Source organism: Protopterus annectens, chromosome 2.part1 (assembly GCF_019279795.1).
Source record: "Protopterus annectens isolate FY-2018-M chromosome 2.part1, PAN1.0, whole genome shotgun sequence".
In the NCBI taxonomy this organism is placed as follows: Eukaryota; Metazoa; Chordata; order Ceratodontiformes; family Protopteridae; genus Protopterus; species Protopterus annectens.
Window position 1 is genome coordinate 64,056,140 of NC_056729.1, and position 25,024 is coordinate 64,081,163.

Below are 25,024 nucleotides of genomic sequence, written 5' to 3' on the forward strand. Positions count from 1 at the left end.
GCAGAATGATTTGACAATTAAATAAATAAATTACCTTGTAATGAAAAAGTGCATTTATATTTAATTCATATACACAATTCCATGTAATTAATGGCTAATAAACACACTGGCGCATCCATTTACACTATACTCACTCAAATAGAGCTGTTAAAGCTTAACTTTTATTTAATAATTAAAGCAAAATGAATATCTCTGCTACCTGCCTTCAAAGGTTTTGAAAGAATTAAATTAATGACATCTGAATATATGAATATTCCAACTGTAACATCCAAAAAGAAGCCAGCACTTGGTGTGAGTAAAACAGCAATTACTTTATTCAAATAATAGCAAGGCAGACCGGTTTCGGCATGAAAACCATAACCTTCCTCAGTGTAAAAGAAACTTGCACAAAGACATTATTTTATATGCAAAAATCCAACAAACACAGAATTCAATTAGCTGATCATATTTGTCCATTAAGTCCAGGTGGGAATAATCCACCCAGTCTAATTATCCATTTACTCTCCTTGTTATTTAATATTGTATGCCAGCCAATCACAGTATTCCTTCTTCCCTGAATCATATCAATAACAGTGAACTTAAAAGTGGCAGATAGATATGACAAAACATGTTTGTATAAAGCATTGGTAACCCTTCTATGTTTAATATCGCTCAAGTGTTGACTGATCCTATGCTTTAGAGGTCTAGATGTTTGGCCAACATAGAAAGCAAAACAGGAGCAGGTGGCAAGATATACCACCCGATCCGATGAGCAAAAAAAACAATATCATATACCCTAGATGTATTGCGACTGATAAAACTTTTAATTTCATAGATCCTGTTATAGTGCACACAATGGCCACATTGGTAACAACCAATAATATCCTCTCCCTTTAAGGTGACCTGTTTAGTACCTCTGATACCACCAGACCCATGCTTATAATGATTGAGTTAGGAACCCGCAGTCTTACCTCTCCTAAAACCAAAATGACAACTCTCGCTGATAAGATGCCTCAGTTTCTCATCTGACTGAAGAATATTCCAATTGCGCTAGACAACCTCACAAAACATATTAGTATTATGACCAAAAGTAGTAATAAGCTTAGGTTAAGGAAAGGCAACTGTTGGTTTGTCCTGATATTGTATCAAATCAGACCTATCCTTACCGGATACTTCATGGCAAGCCATGATGATGGCCCCAGGCTTGTACCCCCTACGTTTAAATCTTTGTACCATGTCCCCTCTAGAATGCTCATATTGGTTAGCATCAGAACAAATCCTTTTAATCCTGGTGAATTGTGACTTAGGGATGTTACGTATGACATGCGGGGGGGGTGAAAGCTAGTGGCATGTAATATGGAATTAAATTGTGGAAATTTGCAAAAACCTGAGTGTCTAGGGTCCCATCAGGGTACCTAGTAACCAATACATCCAGGAAGGTGATCTGTTTTTTGTCCTGATGACCTGTAAATTTCAGACCCCACTAATTATCATTGATGTAGTGGATAAACTCATACAGGTATTCCAAATCTCCCTTCCAAACCAACCAGCAATCATCCAAATAGTGACGCCAGATGTCAATCTCGGGTAGGTAAATATTATGAAGGGGTTCATAAACAAGCTGATCTTCTATATAAGCCATAAAAAGGTTGGCATTTATAGGAGCAAAGGACGCCCCCATAGCTGTACCCTGCATCTGCAAAAACCATTCATCCTGATAGTAAAAGACATTCATCATGAGAACCATTTCAGTAAGGCCAATAAGAAAAAAAAAAAGATTGTGTATTGTGACTTTTGTTTCGTAGGGACATTATTTACGTCACAGTGTTCTTTTTTATCGTTTGATGTTGTAAGGGCGATGTTGAACTGGCCAGCTTTTTACAGATAATTCAACGAGCAGTTGGAACTAACTATGAACTTTCTGTTCAGAGGAATGTGGAAGTTTTTAGACACTCTAAATGATTAATGACTGAACCATTGGTTGGTTATGCTTTTTTAGCATATGGAACGGATGGAACATACATATATGGTGACTTTTGGTTCTTTTATTTTGTTAACTCTATTCATTTGGGTAACCATCTATACATGGTGACAAGGAAATACTCCCCAGTACATACTGTGTCAGCTTATTCAATTCTCATTAGATACTGATGTTTTGATACAATATGTTTATATCATAGGCATATGAATGTTCATTGATATGAATGTTTTGTGACCCAGCCATACGTTTTGTGGGAGAGAGTTTGGTTCACTTAATCTGAATCTGTTATGCATACATACCACAGGGTTGGTGGTTAATTTCATGGTTTTTGTTTACTTGAGTCTCTGGACATTATTAGGCTCTATTTTGATCTTGTTCTACCGCTCGTAGGATTTATTCTAATACCTTTTCAACTCAAATATGATATTAACCATCTGCTTAAACTATAGTGCATTTATCTTATCATTTTTATGATTGGGACCATGTGGACACGTAGCACTACTAGCTTTGTGACTGGTGCACATATATTTCAGCAGTTGCTATTATTGTGTTCTGAGACTAAGATGGTGTCTCTATGTCTACAGTGAATGAAGTAAGCCTTCAGGACTATAGGGACACGTAACACTACCGAATTTGGTGCAATTGTATATACGAAGGTTACAGGTATAGTAGGGGCTATCATTGCGTCCCTCGGTTGATTTTTGATATTGGGATATTAGTTGAATTGTGTTTTGGCCCACTACAGTTGGTTGGTTTATTATCAATACGACTGTTACTCATTCTATATTCATATATTTATTATATGGTAACATATTGGATTTGACTCAACAGTGCAACTCTATTGCAGGCAGATCTTTTTGAGGGCTCACACTGTTGGTTTCATTTGTGATATATTCAGTGCTATATTTATGGGCCACTTTTGACTATTGGATTAAGCAGGTGGTAATTTCATTTCCGAGTTTATGGTGGTTGATCCGTTTATGTCTAGGATATAGCCTATTTTGGGCTGAGTGGTTTGGTTTGAGCAGTTTACTATATTAATCAAATTTTTTTCTAATAATTCCAGGGGGCCAATATCAATATTAATACTTCTTATTACCATGGATCTCAACCAGCTCTTGCATGGTTTGTCTTCTGATTGCAATGATTTGGGTTGGGTGATCATAATGGCACACAGGCCACATCTGACCAAGCTGTACATATTCCTGATTGCAGTGATATTTTTTTCAAATTATCTAAAAGCATGAAAGTGCTAAGGACTAATGTCTGGCACTTGAGGCTTTTAAAAGCCTATATGGCAAAAAATATCAGTCCTAGGGGACTTCGAGTGTGCATACAACCACTAGTACATCTTATTGATCAGGAATTGGAGGAACAATGGGCTGGGATTCAACAACAGGCTGCCATGGGGTTTGTGGAGGCTTTAGCCTCCTATTATGATAGATGTATTAATATTGGGTTGTCTGAGGTCACCTAACTTTGTGAACAAACCAAACAGTTTGAAGGTCAGGCTAACTATCATAATTTCCTTCAGCAATTGGGCCAAGATTTATTGTCTTTAGAAAGACAGCTTAAAGAGAAATAAATTACACAAATTTAACAGGGACCAGGCTGATTATGAGAGGGGTAGGCCGTTTGGCCCCCTAAAAAATGTTAAATTTGTTAATTCAGGGCCCATATCTGGTAAAAGGAAACACCCCAGATCAATCCTCAGGAAATCAACTTCCCTTTTTGGGGGTACATCTGGGGATGAATCCTCATCTTGCGCAGAATTTGAAGTAGCACATACGCAGGGCTCACCCTCAGCCAAACATACAAACACTGATGTCCCTTTAGGGTCAGAACACGCCGGGCAGGGCATAAGAATAAAAGACATCCCAAATGTGGCGACAATACTTCGTATGATGAGCAACAAGTGACAGAGCAGAATGTTTTTAATATATCATCACAGGTTTTAACAACTAGCCAAAAGGATTTGCTAAATAAAGGCTTGAATTTGGTACCGGCATTTTTTGTTCATGAGGATGATTTTGTTAATGATGTATACTCCTTTGGTCGCATGTTGAACTTGAAGTTGTTCTTTAAGGATGATGTAAATAATGTTAATGATGATCTGTTTCGGTTTCAGAAGTCCAACTTTGTGCCACCCATGTATCCCACAGTGCAGCTTTTTATTAAAAAGGTTCTCAAAGATCTACATGATAATTATGATAAGGGTTCTCCTAAAATGCACAATCTCTCTACTGAAGAACAAGAGGCACTGCAGCAGCTCAAAGATAATACTGACATTGTGGTCCTACCTGCTGACAAAGGTGGCGTGGTTGTGGTCATGGATTGGGATCAATATAACACTGAGGCCCATAGATAGCTAGGGAACTATTTACATTACAGGCCCATGCCTACAGACCCTAGTTCCATATTTAAAAAGGAGATTGATGCATTCATTAATCTGGCAGTTGAGGAAGGAATCATTTCTAAGGCCACTTCTAAACATTTAATGGTCTCAGATCCCAGGAGACAATATCTATATCTTTTATGAAAGATACACAAATCCTTATCCGACCCTCCAAGCAGGCCAATTGTTTCAGGTAGGGGCTCACTTACTGAGCCTTTGTCAGTTTTTCTTAAAAAGTATTTAAGACCATTATTGAAATTTGTTAGGGCTAGAATACAGGACACCACTGAATTCTTACAGATCTTATTGAATGCCCAAACTGAGGAGGATTGGTACTTATGTACATTGGATGTTACAGCTCTTTATACTAATATTCCAAAATGGGCTGGGCTCTTGGCTAGTGAATATTGGTTGCAGACCACAGAGTTATATCCACCTGGCTTTAATACTTTTCTTATTGGGCTTACTGAAAAAGTTCTCACAATGAATGTCTTTTAGTATCAGGATGAATGTTTTTTGCAGACACACAGTACAGCTATGGGGGTATCCTTTGCTCATATATATGCCAACCTTTTTATGGCTTATATAGAAGATCAGCTTATTTATGACCCCCTTCATAATATTTGCCTACCCGAGATTGACATCTGGCGTCGCTATTTGGATGATTGCTGGTTGGTTTGGAAGGGAAGATTTGGAATTCCTGTATGAGTTTATACAATACATCAATGATAATAAGTGGGGTCTGCAATTTACAGGTCATCAGGACAAAAAACAGATCACCTTCCTGGATGTATTGGTTACTAAGAACCCTGATGGGACCCTAGACATTCAGGTTTTTTGCAAATTTCCACAATTTAATTCTATATTACATGCCACTAGCTTTCACCCCCCCGCATGTCATACGTAACATCCCTAAGTCACAATTCACCAGGATTAAAAGGATTTGTTCTGATGCTAACCAATATGAGCATTCTAGAGGGGACATGGTACAAAGATTTAAACGTAGGGGGTACAAGCCTGGGGCCATCATCATGGCTTGCCATGAAGTATCCAGTAAGGATAAGTCTGATCTGATACAATATCAGGACAAACCAACAGTTGCCTTTCCTCAACCTAAGCTTATTACTACTTTTGGTCATAATACTGATATGTTTTGTGAGGTTGTCCAGCGCAATTGGAATATTCTTCAGTCAGATGAGAAACTAAGGCATCTTATCAGTGGGAGTTGCCGTTTTGGTTTTAGGAGAGGAAAGACTGTGGGTTCCTATCGCAATCATTATAAGCATGGATCTGGTGGTATCAGAGGTACTAAACAGGTCACCTTAAAGGGAGAGGGTATTATTGGTTGTTACCCATGTGGCCATTGTGTGCACTGTAACAGGATCTACCAAATTAAAAGTTTTAGCAGTCGCAACACATCTAGGGTATATGATATTGTTTTTTTTGCCAATTGCTCATCGGATTGGGTGATATATCTTCCCACTTGCTCCTGTTTTGCCTTCTATGTTGGCCAAACATCTAGACCTCTAAAGCATAGGATCAGTCAACACTTGAGCGATATTAAACATAGAAGGGTTACCAATGCTTTATACAAACATGTTTTGTCACATCTATCTGCCACTTTTAAGTTCACTGTTATTGATATGATTCAGGGAAGAAGGAATAATGTGATTGGCTGGCATACAATATTAAATAACAAGGAAAGTAAATGGATAATTAGACTGGGTGGATTATTTCCACCTGGACTTAATGGACAATTATGATCAGCCAACTGGATTCTGTGTTTGTTGGATTTTTGCATATAAAATAATGTCTTTGTTTAAGTTTCTTTTACACTGAGGAAGGCTATGGTTTTCATGCTGAGACCGGTCTGTCTTGCTATTATTTGAATAAAGTAATTGCTGTTTTACTCACACCAAGTGCTGGCTTCTTTTTGGATGTTACAATTGCTTCAGCCTTGCACTGTCGTGCTTGCAGGGGCATGCACATTGTAGAAATATTCAAACTGTACAACATATATTTCATTAGTAGTTCATTGTTTATGTATTCTGCATGAAGTCTCATAAATGAAAGGTATCGAAGCTTCGTTTTTTTGTAGTAGAATGCTTCTAACATTCAACAGTAAGATTCTGTTGTGAAATACATACCTAATGAAAAACTTTATATCTTAAGTGTAATTATTCTACCATTGTTGGATGTGGGCTGTATGCAGGATCCTAAGACAGGGATTTCTGATACCTTTTAAATGTTCTTGGGTTTTCCTCCTTCCCTGATGACTAGTCTGTACTATATAATATGACCCACATTTTTATCGAAGGTCATATTTTACAGTTTCCTGGTAATAATTTTCATTATTTATTGACTTAAAATAATGTTCATTGGTCATATGAGTGGGACTATGATCAATACACAAACTAACTGAACAATCTTTGTAATTAATACAACTGCAATCTTTATCCCTATAAGCTGCAGAGTATATCACCAGGTCCAAGAATTCGGGGGAGTAGATATATATATATATATATATATATATATATATATATATATATATATATATATATATATGTGTGTGTGTGTGTGCGTGTGTGCTCATTTACATATTCATTTTATTAGTTTGCTAAATTTTGTTTTCTTATGTTCATCCAACAGAAAGCAATATACAGTGGCTGGTTTATTTTGCCTAGCTACTGCATGCATCATCCCATCTATGCCCAGGCCATTCTAAACAACATATTGAACTGACTACACTATGATCTTTCTGTTTATGCAAACAGTTTATTAGTTTACAAGTACCTCTTCAAATGCCTGTGTAACCTAGAAATGTGAAGAATTGTATTGCTTTATCACATCATAGACATTAATCGTTTTTGGAAGATTTACTCTCTCTGAGTTACAGATGAGCATTTACCCAGTAATCTCATGGCAGGATGCTAACTTCTCAGATATTACAACAATGTTAATACACAGGATGGGCTGTTCCATTGCAGGTAAAACCAGACGGGAGGCTATAGGTGTTACCTTCTCAGCGCCATCACTTTGCCTAGTCTGTTACTTTTCCTACTCATGATAGACATTGTTCATAAAGAGGCATAACACCATACAGCATTAAACTATGTCATACTGTTGACTTTCTTACAGCACTGACACATTTTTAAACCACTACAGATTAACATTAAACACCCAGGACTCAGGAATACCTCTCCAGTCATTTTTGTTTGCTCATACCTTCCCTTAGAACCCTCTTGCACATTTTTCACACAGTAGTACTTATGTTGTCTTTATGAAGACGCTCATCTGGATTGTAAACTCTATGAGTGTTGCTGTCAACATATTCTTCCTGTCTGTGCAGCAAAAAACATCTGGCTGCTGTTTGTACCACTAAATGAAAGAACCACAACCTTGTGTCAGTTACATCCTTCTATCCTGTACATGTGCAGTGCTACCTCCAATGCCAGCACCCACTCTGTCTGCACATGTGCAGTGCCACCTCCAATCCAGCACCCACTTTGTCTGGACATGTGCAGTGCCACCTCCAATACCAGCACCCACTCTGTCTGCACATGTGTAGTGCCACCTCAAATGCCAGCACCCACGCTGTCTGCACATGTGCAGTGCGACCTCCAGTGCCAGCATCTACTCTGTTAGCACACGTGCAGCATTGCACCAGTGCCAATATCCACTCAGCAGCTAATGTCAGACCCATGCTTTATGCTGTGATAGTCATTATGCAGATAGAGCGCTAAGTGCACTTTTGCAAACAAAAGCACAATACATTTCTTGATAATGTCATTGACACTCATGGTGCTCCTGGCTTTAAGTCTGCAGTGGAATGTCAATACTACAGCAGTAGTTCTTACTTTCATGCCACATTTTTATGTAACCTGTCAGCCAAGGTTGTGCCTGAAAAAAACTTCTAATAGGTTAAGTTTAGTTAAGTCAGACAGGAAAATAGACAGATATAGGCAGCTAGATAGATATGTTCTACTTCCAGTAATGAGGTACTCTATTATAAGATATATAGACAACACTTACAATTGGACTTGCATTTACGTAGTCTGAATTATTCTGGTTTGCTTCTGCCTTTAGTATGATTCTGCAGTGATCATCTGCAAAAAAAAAAGAATTTAATTAGACATCATTATTTATGTAGAAGCCTGATATAACTTCAATCTAAACAAATCAACAGGTTAAAATGCTTCTACAAATTGAATTCATTTTATCATTAATGTATTATTGCACAGCACTGTCAAACTTTAAAGTATCCTAGGGAAAGGAATGAGTAAAATATTTAAGATTTATTAATAAGATGCCTATATTTATAAAATACAGTGTAGACATACGTTTTTTGAACAGTTTGTAATTATGAAGATGTATGGTGCATCTGCTGATACAGTATAATGAAAAGGCCAAACTTCTGTAACAATAAAATGAATTGCAGTAATGGCAAAAGTAATAAGTGCCTGAACCACAAACTGATATGATTTAAAAACCATGATAGATGGTACAAGAAATGTTGGTCAACAGCTATAAGATCCCTTGAAACCGGTTTACTATCAAAAAGTTGAAAGTAAAAAAAAAAAATCTATTCACTTGATCGAACTGACATTCTGAATTTCGCAATGTCACTTTTATGGAATGTCGAAAATCATCACCTCAACTTCCTCATTTGAAAAAATTCAGAATGTCAGGAGGTGACCTCAGACCTTCAGGAAGTTGTGCTGAAGCTGCCTACAACACAAGTTTTTACAGTTTTGCAGGGGGGTAATGTGAGGGGGCTGCACCCCTACACCCCCTGCAAATTATATATTCCAATTCCGAGATTATACTACAGTGAAGAAAAATGTAAATTTCCCAATTCCCACTATAGTGTGAGCTGTTATAAGAATGCTGAATGCACATTAGTGAATGTACACTACCATTCGCTAATGTGCATTCGAACATTTTCAGAACGGCATTACAGAAGATAGAAAAGATGCATTCGACCATCCCAGTTTCACGTAAGTGCTGTTCCACATTTTAATAGTAAACCCTTGAAACCTGTTCGTATTATAAATAATGCAAAAGCGTAATACTTCCGGATAAACAAAAAAAAAACACTTGTAGAATACATACTAAAATCATTACTGCCCCCAACCCCCCCAATCCACCATACTACATGTAATAATATCTGAGAATGTTGCAGCTTGGATTATTCAAAATAAAGGTACTGTGTCACAGTTCAACACTGTTTTGTTAAAAGTACACAAATTTTTCAGCAAATGCAGATCAATTTATCTAGATTTTATTAATCGTTTTTAGCTTTTGATTGGCTACCACAAAAATACTTCCGAATTGTTGGGCTTGCTTTAAAATTAGTCTGTATTTTTATCATGCATGACACATTTTTTTGCATTCTGACACCTGCTGAAATCAACACGGAGCACATAACTGATAGTTCTATATCATTGCTACTGACAGTCCATTAAAAATATTGTTGAGTAAGCAAAATTAATGAGTTTTCAAATGTAAATGATAATGAAATTATAACTGACAATAACTGACCATACATACAATAAATAAATCCTGATGTGCCAGATCCCAGAATCTGATATTCTGAACTACAGATTTTCTGATGAAACATTGTCATTGTTACAGCAATGCATTTACTTATCTAGAAAGACTTATGCAGACGTGATGAATGTTACAATCGTGGGGATCTTGGTGCAGTAGAAATGTTTTACTGCTATTAATGATTTTTGAAAGGGATGACTGGAATGTATTAAAGATCTGTTGACAGTGATAACTCTGAGATAACTCATCTTTCCTATCAACCAGAAGCCATTTCTGAGGTATTTTGATAAAGTGGACCCCTTCCCTTCCCCCACATCTTCAATGCTATTCCACCTACTCTGCCTTGCGATGAATAATGTAGCATTCTCTGAACAATATTGCCTTCCCACCCTGCTACCTGTTATAAAAAACACTTTGCATTTCATTGTTTCAGCTTTTAAAATCAGGAAAGATGTCAGGCATCGATGAAAACGAGATAATGTCTCTCTGCTAAGCTGTCATGGTAGAGACAATTGTCATTATATTTGTTATACACTACAAAAAGGAGAGACAACAGCCACTTTTATAAAATCCACACCACTGCAGGTAGTTATGCATGTATTTCCCATGTGACAAAAAATGTTTTAGAAGAGTTGTTAGATATGTATGCATGTTTTTTTACAATGGAAACACTGGCTGTGTTAATTCATAATGAGACGTCAGGAAAAAAAACTGGCTTATGTAAATTTCTGCTCGACTTTTATTCTTACTTGTAAGTAATTTCAGGGCATTTTAGGCATAAGAAGTTGAGTATGATGAATTTTGTATAATGTACTTAAATGTGCACTGTCTAAAGGCACTTAAACAGAGATCAAGAATGCTTAGAATCAGTTTTGTAAGGCTGACAGGAGAATTATGTACATTACTGACCTTTTCAGATGCGGACTGCGGTGGTGGTGCTGTGGTAGTGTCGTCGCCTCACAGTAAGACGTTTTCCGTTCGATTCTCAGTTTGGAGCGTCTTCTGTGTGGCGACATGCGTGAATGGACGTTCCTTCGTTGAAGGTTGTGCGTTAGGCCCGGCAAGTCAGCACGTAAAAATCTACTGCCAATCATTAGCGGACCGGAGTTCCGCTGTGGCGACCCCTAACCGGGAAAAGCCGAAAGACACAAACAAACTGACCTTTTCAGATGCACGAACTGCAGATGTGCATTTGTCAGTACTAGCAGAATGTATTCGCCTTCAAAAGGTGACTGCAGAGGGTCTGCAACGATTCAGTAAGCAGTCACATAAAATAATCACCATGCACAAGAGAAACTTAAATGTGGCTATCTCATTACAAGATATAAGGCCTGAGAAGTGTTAGTTTAAGGGTATTCTGTGGAAAAAGCTGCAATGTTTTTCGCAAGGTATTTTTGCACAGTCTGGACAGATAATTATGCCATTCAATAGTTCAGTGGTTAATAGAAATATAGAAAGAAATTAAATATGTACTAACTGACCTGTGCATAAAGCACCAAAAGGTATCAGCAGTAGAAGACTGCAGGATGCAACTTTGAAATGAGGAGTTTTGGCTGGGCTTGAAATGGTCTGCAGACTGATTGTATGGGCCTATGGATCACCAGACTCTCCCCACGTATAAGGAAGAGGAAAAATGCAATGCATGTGATTAAGTAAAGAGCTACACAGTAGTCTGATAAGCAGGCTGATCATTATTCTGTAGTTTTTAACTCCTTGCACAATACAAGTTGCTTTAGAAATGATGGGAGGTGGTAGGAGTAGGATGAGCAGACTGTAGTCAAAACAGCGATGATTGCTATGAGGTCTGCAGGACCAGAATGAGGTTCTGATCTCTGATAGGTTAGATGATGGAAAGCTGGATGGAGACAGACTGATGACTGGATAGGCTGGATGAGAATAGACTTGGGGGGGGGGGGGGGGTGACTGCTGATAGGATATATGTGGACAGACTGAGATATCTAATTATGATATGATAGATAGGGAGAAGACTTGAGGATTCTAACTGTTGAGAATCTTATAGGCTCATAGGTTGACAGGTGGGGATAGATTGAGAACTCTGATTGCTAAGATGTTCACTGACAGGCCAGATAAGGAAGTAGACAATGAGCTCTGTTCATTGGTGAGACTACTGAATAGTAATGGGACTGCAGAAAGAAGACTGATGGGGCTTAGACTGTTGTCAAGCAGTGGGTGCAGCAAAGTCCTTACCTGTGCCTCTATATTGGTTTTAGGCATTTAGCACTAACAGTGTGAAAGACACTTGGAAAACAAGAGGGGAAGTATGAAGTGCAAAACCACTACCCTTAAGGGCATGTTAATTACCTTGAAAATATTATCATCAGCAGCAGTCTCTACAGATTGGGACAGGAAGTCAATGAATAAAGTTTGGCCATCTTTTGTCTTATTTTCATTGTCCTTTCTTCACATTAAATGCACACAATTCATGCCATATAATGTTTAATGGAACTCATGGGCTGAGAATTCTTCTCAGTTTGCAGAAGGTTATGTATGTATTTTTCATGGGACAAAATGCTTTAGAAGAGTTAAAAAAAAAAAAGTCCAAAAACTGCAGCAGGAAAACGAAGACTCCCCTTGGAAGAAACCGAAGGAACTAGATAGCACAAAATCCACTGGAGTCACCACACGGAAATAGTCACTAGAGATAAAAGCTTCTTTATTGAAAACAAGAACACACAAGAGCTTTTACGTAGCTCTACTACGCTTCTTCAGGTCCTTTAGAAGAGTTGTTGGAGATGCATGCATGCTTTTTTTACATAGGAAGAAGAGCTTCATCTGAGTAAAATGAGACATTTCAAACGTAAATCCAGAAAAAGCTACAAGTATAAAATGTAAAGACAGGTCACTGTGTTTAACTTATTTGGTTATGCATACAGTGAGAGACCCTTCATAAGAGTAACCATACTGAATCCTGTATTTTTTTATTTACTTATAATGTCCAGGTGAAATCTTGCATTACTCTGCTAATGGTAGCAATCATCACTTTGATGGAATAATACTTGTGAGTACAAGATACTGATGAATGTAGTCCTGGCTCCTGGGAGATCATTAGATCATAGTGATGGTCCAGCTGTCATGCTGAGAACAGATGTGATGCATGGTCGTATGATATGTTTATTCGCTAATGTTATTTTATTGTGCATGACAATTTTATAAAGCACTTATAGCTACCACAGATCTCTGCATTGCAGAACTTGACTTTGCACTGTATACTTACCATTTATGCTGTCTCTATTATAGTATGTATACTGAATTTCACTCATCCTTTCATTGCCCCCTCCAAAATGAATGCTTGACTGTACTCTGTAATTTACTTAAATTTTATTCAGCTCCCGTAATCATGAAAAATAGGTATTCTTAAAGATACCAGTAATTAATTTTACACTGTTTGTACTATATAACTAAACTTCAATATTGCAACAATCATGGTTTCAGCCAACACAGTCCAAATGTTTTTTCCTTCTTTGCCTGCCTCTTACTATCATTGTATAACAGTGAATATCTATATTCATACAGAAATTATATGCACCCTACTCTTTCATCCAAAACCTAAAACATTAATGTGGGTGCAACTTAATAGGATCTGGTCACAAAAGAAAAGTTCCAGGTCATGTAATCAACTCATGACTTAACTCTTTACCAGTCTGATTGCACAGTCAACTTCAAGGTAGGTATACTGAATAGGAGTACTGTTCTGTCTGTCTACAAACTGCATGAAGTATGCTGAAATACATCCATCTCAGATAAAAGCTAACTCAGTTCACTGATGATTGCATGACGTATGCTGAAATACATCCATCCCAGATAAAAACTAACTCAGTTCACTGATGATTGTATGAAGTATGCTGAAATACATCCATCGTGCACTGATAAATATTTTTCCTCCTTATGCTTATTAAACAGATGCAGGAAAAGCTCAGAAGCAAATGATTGTAAAGTTACATGTTTAAAGGTGAGTGTTTAGTTTATCACTATCAAACTGTATCTTAATAAGTGTCATACAACTAATGATATTTTATGCTAAACCGTCTTCAAAATACATATTTCATGAAAGCATTGAAAGGGTTATAAATTTTAACAAAGCATTTTCAAATATATTCATACATTTTCCTTTAACATGAATGTTTGCTTTATCTATCAGCATCTTCCACAACATACATACACTGCAAGCAATATCCTGCCAGGGGCTTTAAAGGCTTCAATTGCTACCATATCCTTCATAGCCTTTGACCATGTCTGATTCAACCTTATTTTATAATAATGTATTTTATTTATTCCAGTGCTTTTTTTGTTGCATGGACATTCCAAAAAGCATGAATTTTGGGAATCACTAGCCCATACCCAGAATGATTTAAATTCATGCATATTCCTATTAATGTTAGATGGAGACATTATTTTGCATCATGTTCCTAAAACTGTAAAAACTGTAGATTCTTCTAATTCAGAAATATGGAGGAATAGTCAAGCATAGTATTCAATGTCAGTGTTCCTTTCATCTCAGTGAATAACATAAAAACATCATATAAAACCAGCAGGTGCGGAAGCAGAGAAGAACAACCACAAAAGCATCCACTTCCAGAGCCAATAACTAGTCCCCAACGCCACAGATGTAAAGCGACACTTTATTATAAAACCACTGGGATGTAAAAACAAAAATACGGTCAAGCGCTTTCGTCAAAATGACTTCATCAGAACAAGAGTGCCAAACATTCCATCACCTTTTATACATGCTCCTTGATAAATCAATTGAAATCAATTTACTAATTAACAAACATTTAAAAAGACAGTCATTGAAAATCTTCTGTATAGAATAAACACCTGGTACAGGGTTTTTACATAAAATTTCCTGAAACAATCCTTAGCAGAAAACACACAATTTGTAACAACTATTAAAAAGTTATTTGATATTATATTACAATTTGCTAGCTCTGAACTTTAACTCAGGTTTGATGCTAATAGCATCATTTATACCTGGGAATTCTGCAGCATTTAGTTTAAGTTGCCATTTGGTTTCAGCCCTTAATAATTTGTTGGTCCAATCACCCCCTTTAAAATTAAGATTGACCACTTCCAAAATACCAAACTTGAAACTATGAGACAGATTGGCATTAACATATTTAAATAAAGCATTTTTTCATCCTTTTTCAAAATGCTATAACAATGTTCATATATTCTACGATTTAATTTCCTCTCCGTCTTACCATTATAATAACACTGGCAGGACATATATAGAGCTAAATAAACAACACCAGTAGTGGTACATGAACCTGCTGCAAAAAACACTTCTATTTCATAAGGACCCACTTTTATCTTGGGGTTCTCTAGAATATAGTTACAATACTCACAGGTCCTACATTTATGGGTACCATTCCTTCTATTTTTCTTAACTGGTTTATTTTCCAAAATATTTTCAAGTTGTTATTAACTCTATAAGTAAATAGTGGTTCAGGACCCAGAACAGACAACACATCCCTATTTCCCTTGAACATGGCCCAATTGTTCCTAATAATCTTTTTCACCTCATAAGAGGTTTCACCATAAGTAAGGACCATAGCCTGGGAAAAATCCTTAAACCCACTATAAGTTTTAAATACTACCTCTTCACCTGCCCCTAGTAATGGTTTGTACCTAACGTTCCACTCACCCATAACTTGATCTCTAATTTTCTTTAACAAATCCAGTGGATAACCCCTATGAAGGAACATATCCATAACTACCTTAGTTTTATCTTCAACAAGGGTCAAGTTGGAACACATTCTTAATACTCTAACCATCTGCCACTTAACTATATTCTTCTTAGTATATGGAGGATGGTTACTGGAGTATTCCAAATAGTCGTTGGAGAAAGTGGGTTTTCTATATACCCTAGATTGAAAACTATTATTATGAAAATCTTTGAATAATTTTACATCAAGAAAATTAATCTCGTTAGGATTGCCATTACCTGTAAATTTAAAGTAATCACAGATATTGTTAATATATTCAAGAAAAGGTTCAAAAAGTGTTTCATCTTTCCACAAAATGAACAAATCGTCTAAAAACCTTAGATACAAACACCATTCATTTTTATAACAAGAGTTAAACACATAATGGTTCTCCCATTGATACATAACAAGATTTGCAAATATAGGGGCACAGCTATTACCCATCGCTACCCCTTTTACTTGTCTATAGAATTCCCCCTCAAATGTAAAGAAATTATTTTTCAACACTATCTCCATTAACTCTATAATGAAGTTGATCATATTCCAGGGGTGGCCCGTGCTATTGGACTGCCGGACTGCAGCCCCCCCCCCAGCTGTAAAAAATTAAAAAAAAAGAAAGAAAATAAAGATAAAAAAGAAAAATAAAAAAATCGCGGACTTTCGCTCATGTGCACTAGTCCGGACTGCTGCTTAGACAGTCTGGAGCATGCGCAGACTGTCTCAGCAGCAGTCCGGATTAGGAAACACTTAACAACAGACATCCCAGAAGTCTGTGCAGTTGTAACTGCATAGACTACTGTCACAGGAAATGGAGCCAACTCGGACTGCAACTTCAGCAGGCAGACTGGAGTCTCGTCGGGGAAATCTCGCATGGTGGATGCGCGCGAAGGGATCGTGAGGTCGTGGGCATGGATTTAATGGCGCAAAGGGATTGTGAGGTCACGGGCATGGATTGAAGGGATTGCTCCAGGTAAGAGGTGTGTGTGTGTGTGTGTGTGTGTGTGTGTTTGTGTGTGTGTGTGTGTGTGTGTGTGTGTGTGTGTGTGTGTGTGTGTGTGTGTGTGTGTGTGAGAGAGTGAGTGAGTGAGTGTGTGCATCTGCTTGTCTGTATTACTACAATTACATTTCACAACTGTAGAATACATAAAGCCAAAGAAGCAAAGTATGCCAGTTTGATTGTTTTGTACCAGCAGCACTCACAGAAGTGAAACATATTTTAAGTGACAGACATCAGTTACTAACATTCTGTTAGTGAAAAGATTAAAAGTATATTATGTGACAGATAACATAAACCTGTAAATAAGAAGGCGGCTGTTTATTTATTGATTGACATTTGATTATTGTGGAAGACCGACTGGGTAGGAGCCCATTTTCTGTGAAGCCCCGGGGAGAAAAGTGACAAAATATTGCAAAACATGCAGCGAACAGGAAAATTATGATTATGAGGATTTTTTCTTTGAGTCATGATTCTAGCTTCCAAAATGTGAGAAACGTAAGAAAAGATATTATGGAAAAAAGTGAGCATGCCTTAAAAGCATTTAGTTGTTTATTTCCATATTTGTTGGCAAAGTTCTTAGGCATTTTGGGAAGACCTAGCACCACTTCTGCCCATGTAATAAGCACTTTGGCAAAAGTCCTTCAAAAGTGAAAGCAAAAGTTTTAAATCACCACTTTGTGGGCATATTTTATGGCCATTTTGAGGATACACTATAACAAGTTTCTAAGTTTATAAGATGGATATTTGAAATTTGTCCCTATTTTTGGGACTGTATTCCCCCATTATTGGCTTTGTCCAGGTTTTTTGTGCCAAGGTTGAGAGCTATGGTGATAACCGAACTCACTGAATATGTTTGGGGGCTGTATTCCCGCATTACAGGCTTTGTCTGTGTTTTTGCTAAGAGGTTGAGAGCTATGGTGAGAACTGAATTCACTGAATATGTTTGGGGGCTGTATTCCCCCATTATTGGCTTTGTTCAGGTGTTTTGTGCTAAGATGTTGACAGCTATGGTGAGAACTGAATTCACTGAATGTAGCCATTTAAGTTTCAGTCTTCCTCTTTCATAAAATAGATGATTGATTTGGCATAGTGGTATGCTCTGACTGTTTTGCACAGGGTCCTGGGTTCAATGCTTGGCAGTGAAATGTATGGTGGTAACACAGCATTTTATTCTAGGAACTTTCCAACATTATACAAGCAATGTTTAAAATGTGTCCCTGTTTTTTGGTCTTTTGCCCACCCCCCCCCAAAATTTTATCTTTTTCCAGATTTCTTGTGCTGCAAAGTTCAGAGTTACAGCTGAGTGTCAAGTAGATTTTACAAGAAGCTGAGAGCTGCAGGGGAACAAAAGTTTAGTGATGCTTATGCTGAGTCTGCTTACATTGTTAATGGCACAACAGGTAGTGTACTTGCTTTTGATGCAGAAGGCTGTGGGTTCTACTCCCACAGTAGGTAGATGCATTGCTGATATTGTACTGTATTGTAAAGGGGGTAGAAGCTGCAGTTCTTTTTGGTGAAGATACCTAGTAACTCAGAAACTGTTATCAGTTTGCCATCCATTCCCTATTGCAATATTACTAGCTTATCATTTTTTAATGAAACACAGGCAATTTATTCCTCAAGGGCAACAGACACCTTATTTGTAGATGAAACAATGACATATAAAGTTGTTTGCTAGCAGCAACCTCTTCATTATTTACAGATTTCTTTAATGTGGAATTATTTAGATTACTTTTACTTCTTCAGAGATTGTGCATATTTACTGATACTGGTGGACTGTAGAAGTTTGAGTAGACTTTTATGATAGAAATGTTCTGAATTGAGCAGTTTTGTCGTTATTGGTGCATGCATTTTTTTCATTGTTTACTGGAAAAATGTTCTGAATTGGGCAGTTTTGTCATTATTGGTACATGCATTTTGTTTCATTGTTTACTGGAAAAATGTTCAAAACAAATTTAAAACGCCCTCTACAGCTGTACTATATTGTACAAGGAATATAATTTAATAAAATCAGAAAGGTGTATCAAAGACCATGTATATGTTTCATGTGCAAGGGGCCTATGATTTGAAAACAGCCCAAAGTTAATCTTTATCTGTCACTGGCAAAATGTATTTTCTTTGAATGTGGGTTTCAATGAATGTGAGTTTCAAGGGCAGAGAAGTTTTAATGCTAAGTCTGTTTCATTGTGAGATTGCATTGCTTTGTTTAGCAGATGGCTTAGTGTTTGTGCTGTAAAATGCAAAATAAAACTTTCAAATGAAGTCTAAATCATCGTAGAAGTAAAGCAGTATGCACATTAGTGTTTATGGTAAATGGGGTGAAATAGCTAAGTAATGGTTCATTGGAATAGCTGAAGGGGGGAGGCTCCATTCGACCATGATTTTGTGAGGGGGAAGGGCTGCAAACTCAAAGACAGCCCCGGCTGAACTATACCTCTCAACTGTCCAGATTTTCACAGAATGAATAGATTTTTGCTTCTTATTTTTGGTTTGTTCCTCATTAAATGTGTGGTTTTCTGGCAAATAATTTCGGAATTAAGTCACTAAATAATGACAGACACTGAGTTTCAGAATTCATAACCTTCGGAAAAATGCATGCTAAAGCAAGACCTGTTATTCTATCAACTGTCTCAGTTTATACAACAATTTTTTTTGTACTGTTTATAAGTATATTTGGCCTTGTCCAGATTTCCTGCATTAACAGGTTGAGAGGTATGTGCAAATAAATTGCTTTAAAGAATTAGGCATATCCAAACCTTTGAACTGTCCCCGATTTTGGCTCCCCACTGCCTCATGTAGTGTGACTCTGGATGTGTCCAAGCAAGGCAAGGAGCAATTATGCAGTGTAAATGTGCAGAGTATCCCCCCATCCAAGGTAGACACAAGTACTACTTTTATTCTGTCCTTGATTTTTGCAGAATGTTCTGGTTTGTCATATTTTTATACTGTTGATTTATGCTTATTATTACTCAGAAAGTGCCTGTTGCTCTATGTTTAAGTAGCAATGCTTTAATGACCATCAGGTAAGCTTGTCTGAGATTGTAAGATGCAAGTAAGCTTTAATAAGCATACTGTTAAAGAATTGCCAACAGTGAAAGCCTTTCTGTTGCCATGCAGAGAATACTTGCATAACTAGATAATGTATAAGCCTTGGGTATTGAAATGCATATGACAGTATTTGTAGTAAAGGACAGGATTACATTATTATTTTAAGAAGCTCATTACATTTGTTGGAGACTTCCAGTCATCTTTGCAGGCTTTACCCATAAATTAAACAGAATGCCAGTCTATCATGTGTGGTCCATAACCTGTACAGTAATCCTTTAAGCAATGTATCTTGAGCTAGTTTCTTGTTTGCTGTTCATTTTTTACTTTAATCATGTTTTCCCCATGAAACAAGTAGATAGTTGCTGTCAGGCAGCAGGTCTTTTTTGGATAAGAAACATTTTTACAAGTAGAGGTATCACAGAGATTGCTACTTTCAGCATGTTACTTGGTACTTTTATAAAGCTGAATATAAATTATAATTAGAACTACAGTGCAAGGAGAAGTGGTTTGAGCTAAGTGCCGCTTGTTTTTTTTTTATACTTGACTTTGACTGGCATTCCAGTAATATGTTTAAAAAGTAATTTATTTCTTCATGCCTCTCAGCCATTTTGTTTCCATCTAGATATTAAGTAAGCTACCACGCAGCTAATGCATTGAAATATTCTTCTACACTTCACATCGTCTTGATTGGACTCTCATAATGACGGTTTGGCACACAGGGCAGAGTGTTTAATTAATGTTCCAGGTTTTGTGGTTTTGAGCATAGCTCCTCCCCTTTCTAGTTGACCACACCCCTTCCCATTGGCCCCACTCATTCAGCTGACTCCTGCAGCTCCCCTTCGATTTGAACTCACCAGCCGCCACTGTCATATTCCCACTTAAATTAGTATTATTCACTAATACGTCATTAAAAAAAAATTCCAGTCCTACCTCATGAAGAATGGAAGTGAAAAGATCAACTGCATCTATAGTGGAAAAATAGATCTCATTAGTGAAAATTTCTTTCTTCACTTTTCTCAAAAAATCCAATGAATCTACAAGTACATGTTCTATGGGAAACAAGGCCTGTCTAACCATCCGGTCTATAAAACCCCCTAAGGGGTAAGTTATACTATTATGTCCGGATATTATAAGCCTAAAGGGGGGATCTTTCAAGTTCTTATGGGTTTTAGGGATTCCAAAAGCAATGGGTATAACTGGATGTTCCACATGAAGGAAGTTATAAACTTCTTCGTTAATGACTCCTTGAAATAAGGAGTCTTCCAAAAGGAGTTTTATCTTTCTATAACTTAAGTGAATTTCGTTCCTAGAGGCCACCTCATATTTAGTGTTGTCGTTCAACATACTAGTAATTTTGTTATTATAATCTTCAACGTTAGTAATAACCATACCCCCACCCTTGTCGGGTTTCATAAATCTGACATTTTGGTTATCCCTTAACTCAAAGAGTAACTTTTTCTCAGCCAAAGGGAGATTGTGTTTCCTGTATCTATGTGTTTGCAGGGTTTTAAAAATCTCCTGACAACTGACATTTTCAAAGGAATACAAAATAGACAAAAGGGGGGGGGTTATAGCAACTTTTCTTATTTGTTACTGAATTCCTATTAGTGTCCAAGCTAGCTTTGTCTTTATTCAAAAACTTTAAATTTAGTTTTCTTACAAAAATCTTAAAATCTGTTAAAATTTTGCTACTTTCTTCCTTAGTTGAGGGGACAAATTTCATTCCCTTCATTAATAACCGAAATAAGTCTTTACACACTGGAAAATCTGCGTAATTGTAAATTTTAAAACCCTTATACAAAAAAACAATATCATCGTAGTTTATAATATCATCATTATCTTCCTCACCACACCTGTCTATCGAACCTACTCGTAACTGTTCTTCCTCCTGTAGGGGGAGTTCCTGAATTTCTGTCTTACCCCTCCTTCCCCCCTTGGGCCTAAAAAATCCTTCTCCTGTCTGGATTGATTTCTATTGAAAATCCTTTCAGACCTTCTAAGTGGTGGGAACTCAACATCATATTCATTATCATTAATGTTGGTCCTGTTCAAAATACCGTTCACATTAGTGGACTGACCATACCCCTGTGTATAGTCCCTACCCAAATCATTAACCAGGTATGCTTTTGGAAAAGGATAAGCCAAACCGTTCTTGTATTCAAATTCATCCCTTGCTAATTTCTTCTTTTTCCTAAAAATATTGTTATTCAGTTCATTTCCTACTTTGTCAAAAATAACATTATATCTGAAAGAGTACTGATTAAAACAAACATCATCTAATACTACTTTATTAACATCATCAATTTCCTTTAGAAATTCACTTATCTTTTTGTTATTAATGTTAACAATAAATTCCATCAGTTTGACCCCATGTCGGTCGAACATTTGTATTAATTCATCACATTCGGGTTCCCCTTTTTTCAAGCCATTTGGAAATTTAAACATACCGAGGCCCTTAGGAACCCGCCTTCTAGCAATACATTCCCTTAAATACGAATTGTCACATTGCAATGCCCGCACTTTGTGCATTTTAGTTTCAAGAATTACTAACCTACTGTCCATACTGTTTTTGTCCGCTTGGTTGTTATTACCAAAGAATGCATATTCTCTTTTAGTCCAATCTTTTAAACGATCAAATGCGGAATTAATTCCATTGTTGTCAGTCCGATTTTCCAAACTATTCACGCCGCTAATATCAGTTCCTAGTAGGATAGTTTCCTTGTTACGAGCCCCACTAGAAACAGCTCCACGAACCACCGGAAGTGTTACTTCTCTAGAGTTCCCTGCACTGGATCCAGCTCTGTTATTACCGGAACTATTAGAGTTCTGAAGGTTGTAGACTGCTTCTTGCAGTTCGGTAACTTTTTCAGTTAAACTTAAAATTAACTGGAATAAATTGTCATTGTTACCACCGGTTTGCTGTCTCCATGGAAAGGATGGAGAATCCAAATCCTCCTCAAATACTGGCGAAAGTCCGTTGTTTTCCATGTTAAAAAAATGGGTCTAGTAGGCTACCAAAGCACCAAAATCCACAAATAAAAATAATATATGTTCATATATTCTACGATTTAATTTCCTCTCCATCTTACCAATGTAATAACACTGGCATAAAAACATCATAGAACTCAATATATGTCGAAGTGTTTACATAAGGTGTACAGAAGTTAACAGGCATTCTTTGTAGGGAATTCACTTATTTAACACAGATTACATTGGCAGATAGGGACCACTTGTGAAGGAAACCTAAATTAAAAAAAATTACTGTTTAAGTTATTAAGGGTAACAGCAAGGCAAGTAAAGCATAGGCACTATAGCACCTTACTGCTAGGTCAATGACACTTGTAAAGAAAATACTCCCAAGTAACCCTCTAGGCCAAGTTGATGGTCACTGTCTGGCCACTGTGAACAGATATCCAAGGTTTGCTGGTACGGTAGTCAGTAATCATTCTGAACTACATGGCCTTATTTTTAAATTAGACATGGAACATAAAAATGTGTCTTTTAAATTCAGAAAATATGTTGAATTATTCAGTTTTCAGTATGAAATTAGTGCTGCAAGAAAGAAAATAAATCTGTGCATATTGCTATTAGTATAAACAAGTATTTGCCTTTAACTAGAATAAAGAAGCCCTAGTTGCCATGCTAAACAAATGGAGGAGCATTGTATGCAAGATAGCTTACAGCACTGAGGCATGGGATTTATGAATAAACTTTTAATTGATGCCATGATAAAAACATAAAAGCAAAGGCAACATAGCTCGAAAAAAAATCTACTAAAGGATAAGAAGATAAGAAAAATAACACTATTTATCCTCTCAGTACTTAATATGCTGATCAGAAACATACCCACAGATGTTAAATTTCAATAGATGAGTAATCTAGATCTGTCTCAAGCTAACTCTGTCTTGGCTTGACTCACTGTTCATATCTCAATGAGATTCTAGATCAGGATAGTTATGGAGAAATATGCCATTGTTATATACATATTTAAGTAAATAACTGGAAGTAACTTGTGACTGTCTCTTACTTTTGCTCATAGATTCAAGTTAAGCCGTTTGTATAACACTGGTTTTACTCTAAGTGAATAATTTTTGGTTTGATCACATAAAACAGTAATTAGAAATCTCTACTACTATGAAATTTTCTAAGTAGGTATTTTAGGATACTATGTAATATAAATAGTTGTTGATAGTCCCTTAGAGAAGATGCATTTTATACTCATTCTATTTTATTATTTATAAACAGTGTAGGTGGGCTGATCAGACAACACCATTCAGCCATGTCCTGAGGTCCAGTGGAGCAATTGACAGGTGCGCATAGCACCTACATACAACAACAGAGAGTCTAACAGTTTATCCACGAAAACAGAGAAAACAGTAACTCACGCAGAAAGAAATTAATTCATATTCAATAATGCTGAATAAATGTTTAATAGTTAAATAGGAAACACCGAGCACTTAGCGGAGTAGAAGTATTTATTTATTTTCTCTAAAACGCCTGCATTCACTCTCTAGAAACAGTTTATTCCTGAATCCTTCCATTGCATGCTCATCGGCCATATGAGAAGGTAACTGATTCCAGTTTTAGAGAAAGGGATCTCACCTATTGTTATGGTAAAAGGAGGTCTAATTAGACAGAGAGCATTCCTGTTACTTCTCACAGAATAGGTAGATATATTATCAGAAACTTTACTCATAAAGGTGGTTACTGCAGTAGCTGGATACATTTCATGAACTCAATATTTACAAGGAGTTGTGTAAAATTAGGCTTGATGATGGTGTTGTATAATGGCAGTGAAAATGTTCATTAGATGAGGTCACTCTGACGGCTTGGTATAAACACAGCACTAAATATTGCAAATTGACAGTAACACAATGAAATGCATAAAAATTAAGTGCCAGATGGAGCTAAAGTAGTTGTTAATATTTGTGGAAAAAGAATTAAGAATGCACTTAGCAAAGGGTTCTTGTGAAATATTGCAAGACCAACATGACAAGATGTATACTTTGGTACAATCAGCAGTCTGAAGTGGATTGTAATTAACACTCTGGTAACCACAGATAAAGCAGAACGCCACCCAACCCCCTCAGTGAGCACCTGATGACGTTTGCAATATGGAAGCACATAGCACTGTCCACAGTGCTAACACTTATCCATAAATGAAGACTTAGAGAAAACTCTATCTGTACTTAGGAATACACACTTGAGATGATGAGAACAGTAATATTGCTCTGGCAAATTTCACCTCAGTTCTCTTCAGGAAATGATTATACTATTCAACACTTTATCATGACACAAGTCAGAAACAAATGTCAAAATATCATAAAGAGGGCAGACCAATGCTACTTCAC

The 25,024-nt window shown here is 36.8% G+C and overlaps 1 protein-coding gene across 2 annotated transcripts in view; it reads right to left on the reverse strand.

Moving 5' to 3' along the window:
* Positions 1–25,024, reverse strand: part of PTPRN2 (protein tyrosine phosphatase receptor type N2) — a 4,238,418-nt gene that overhangs the window by 247,654 nt on the left and 3,965,740 nt on the right. For both annotated transcript variants that reach the window (XM_044062029.1, XM_044062028.1), the window contains exon 16: positions 8,388–8,461. In XM_044062029.1, the coding sequence (XP_043917964.1) occupies positions 8,388–8,461 (74 nt within the window). The remainder of the gene's footprint in view (positions 1–8,387; positions 8,462–25,024) is intronic.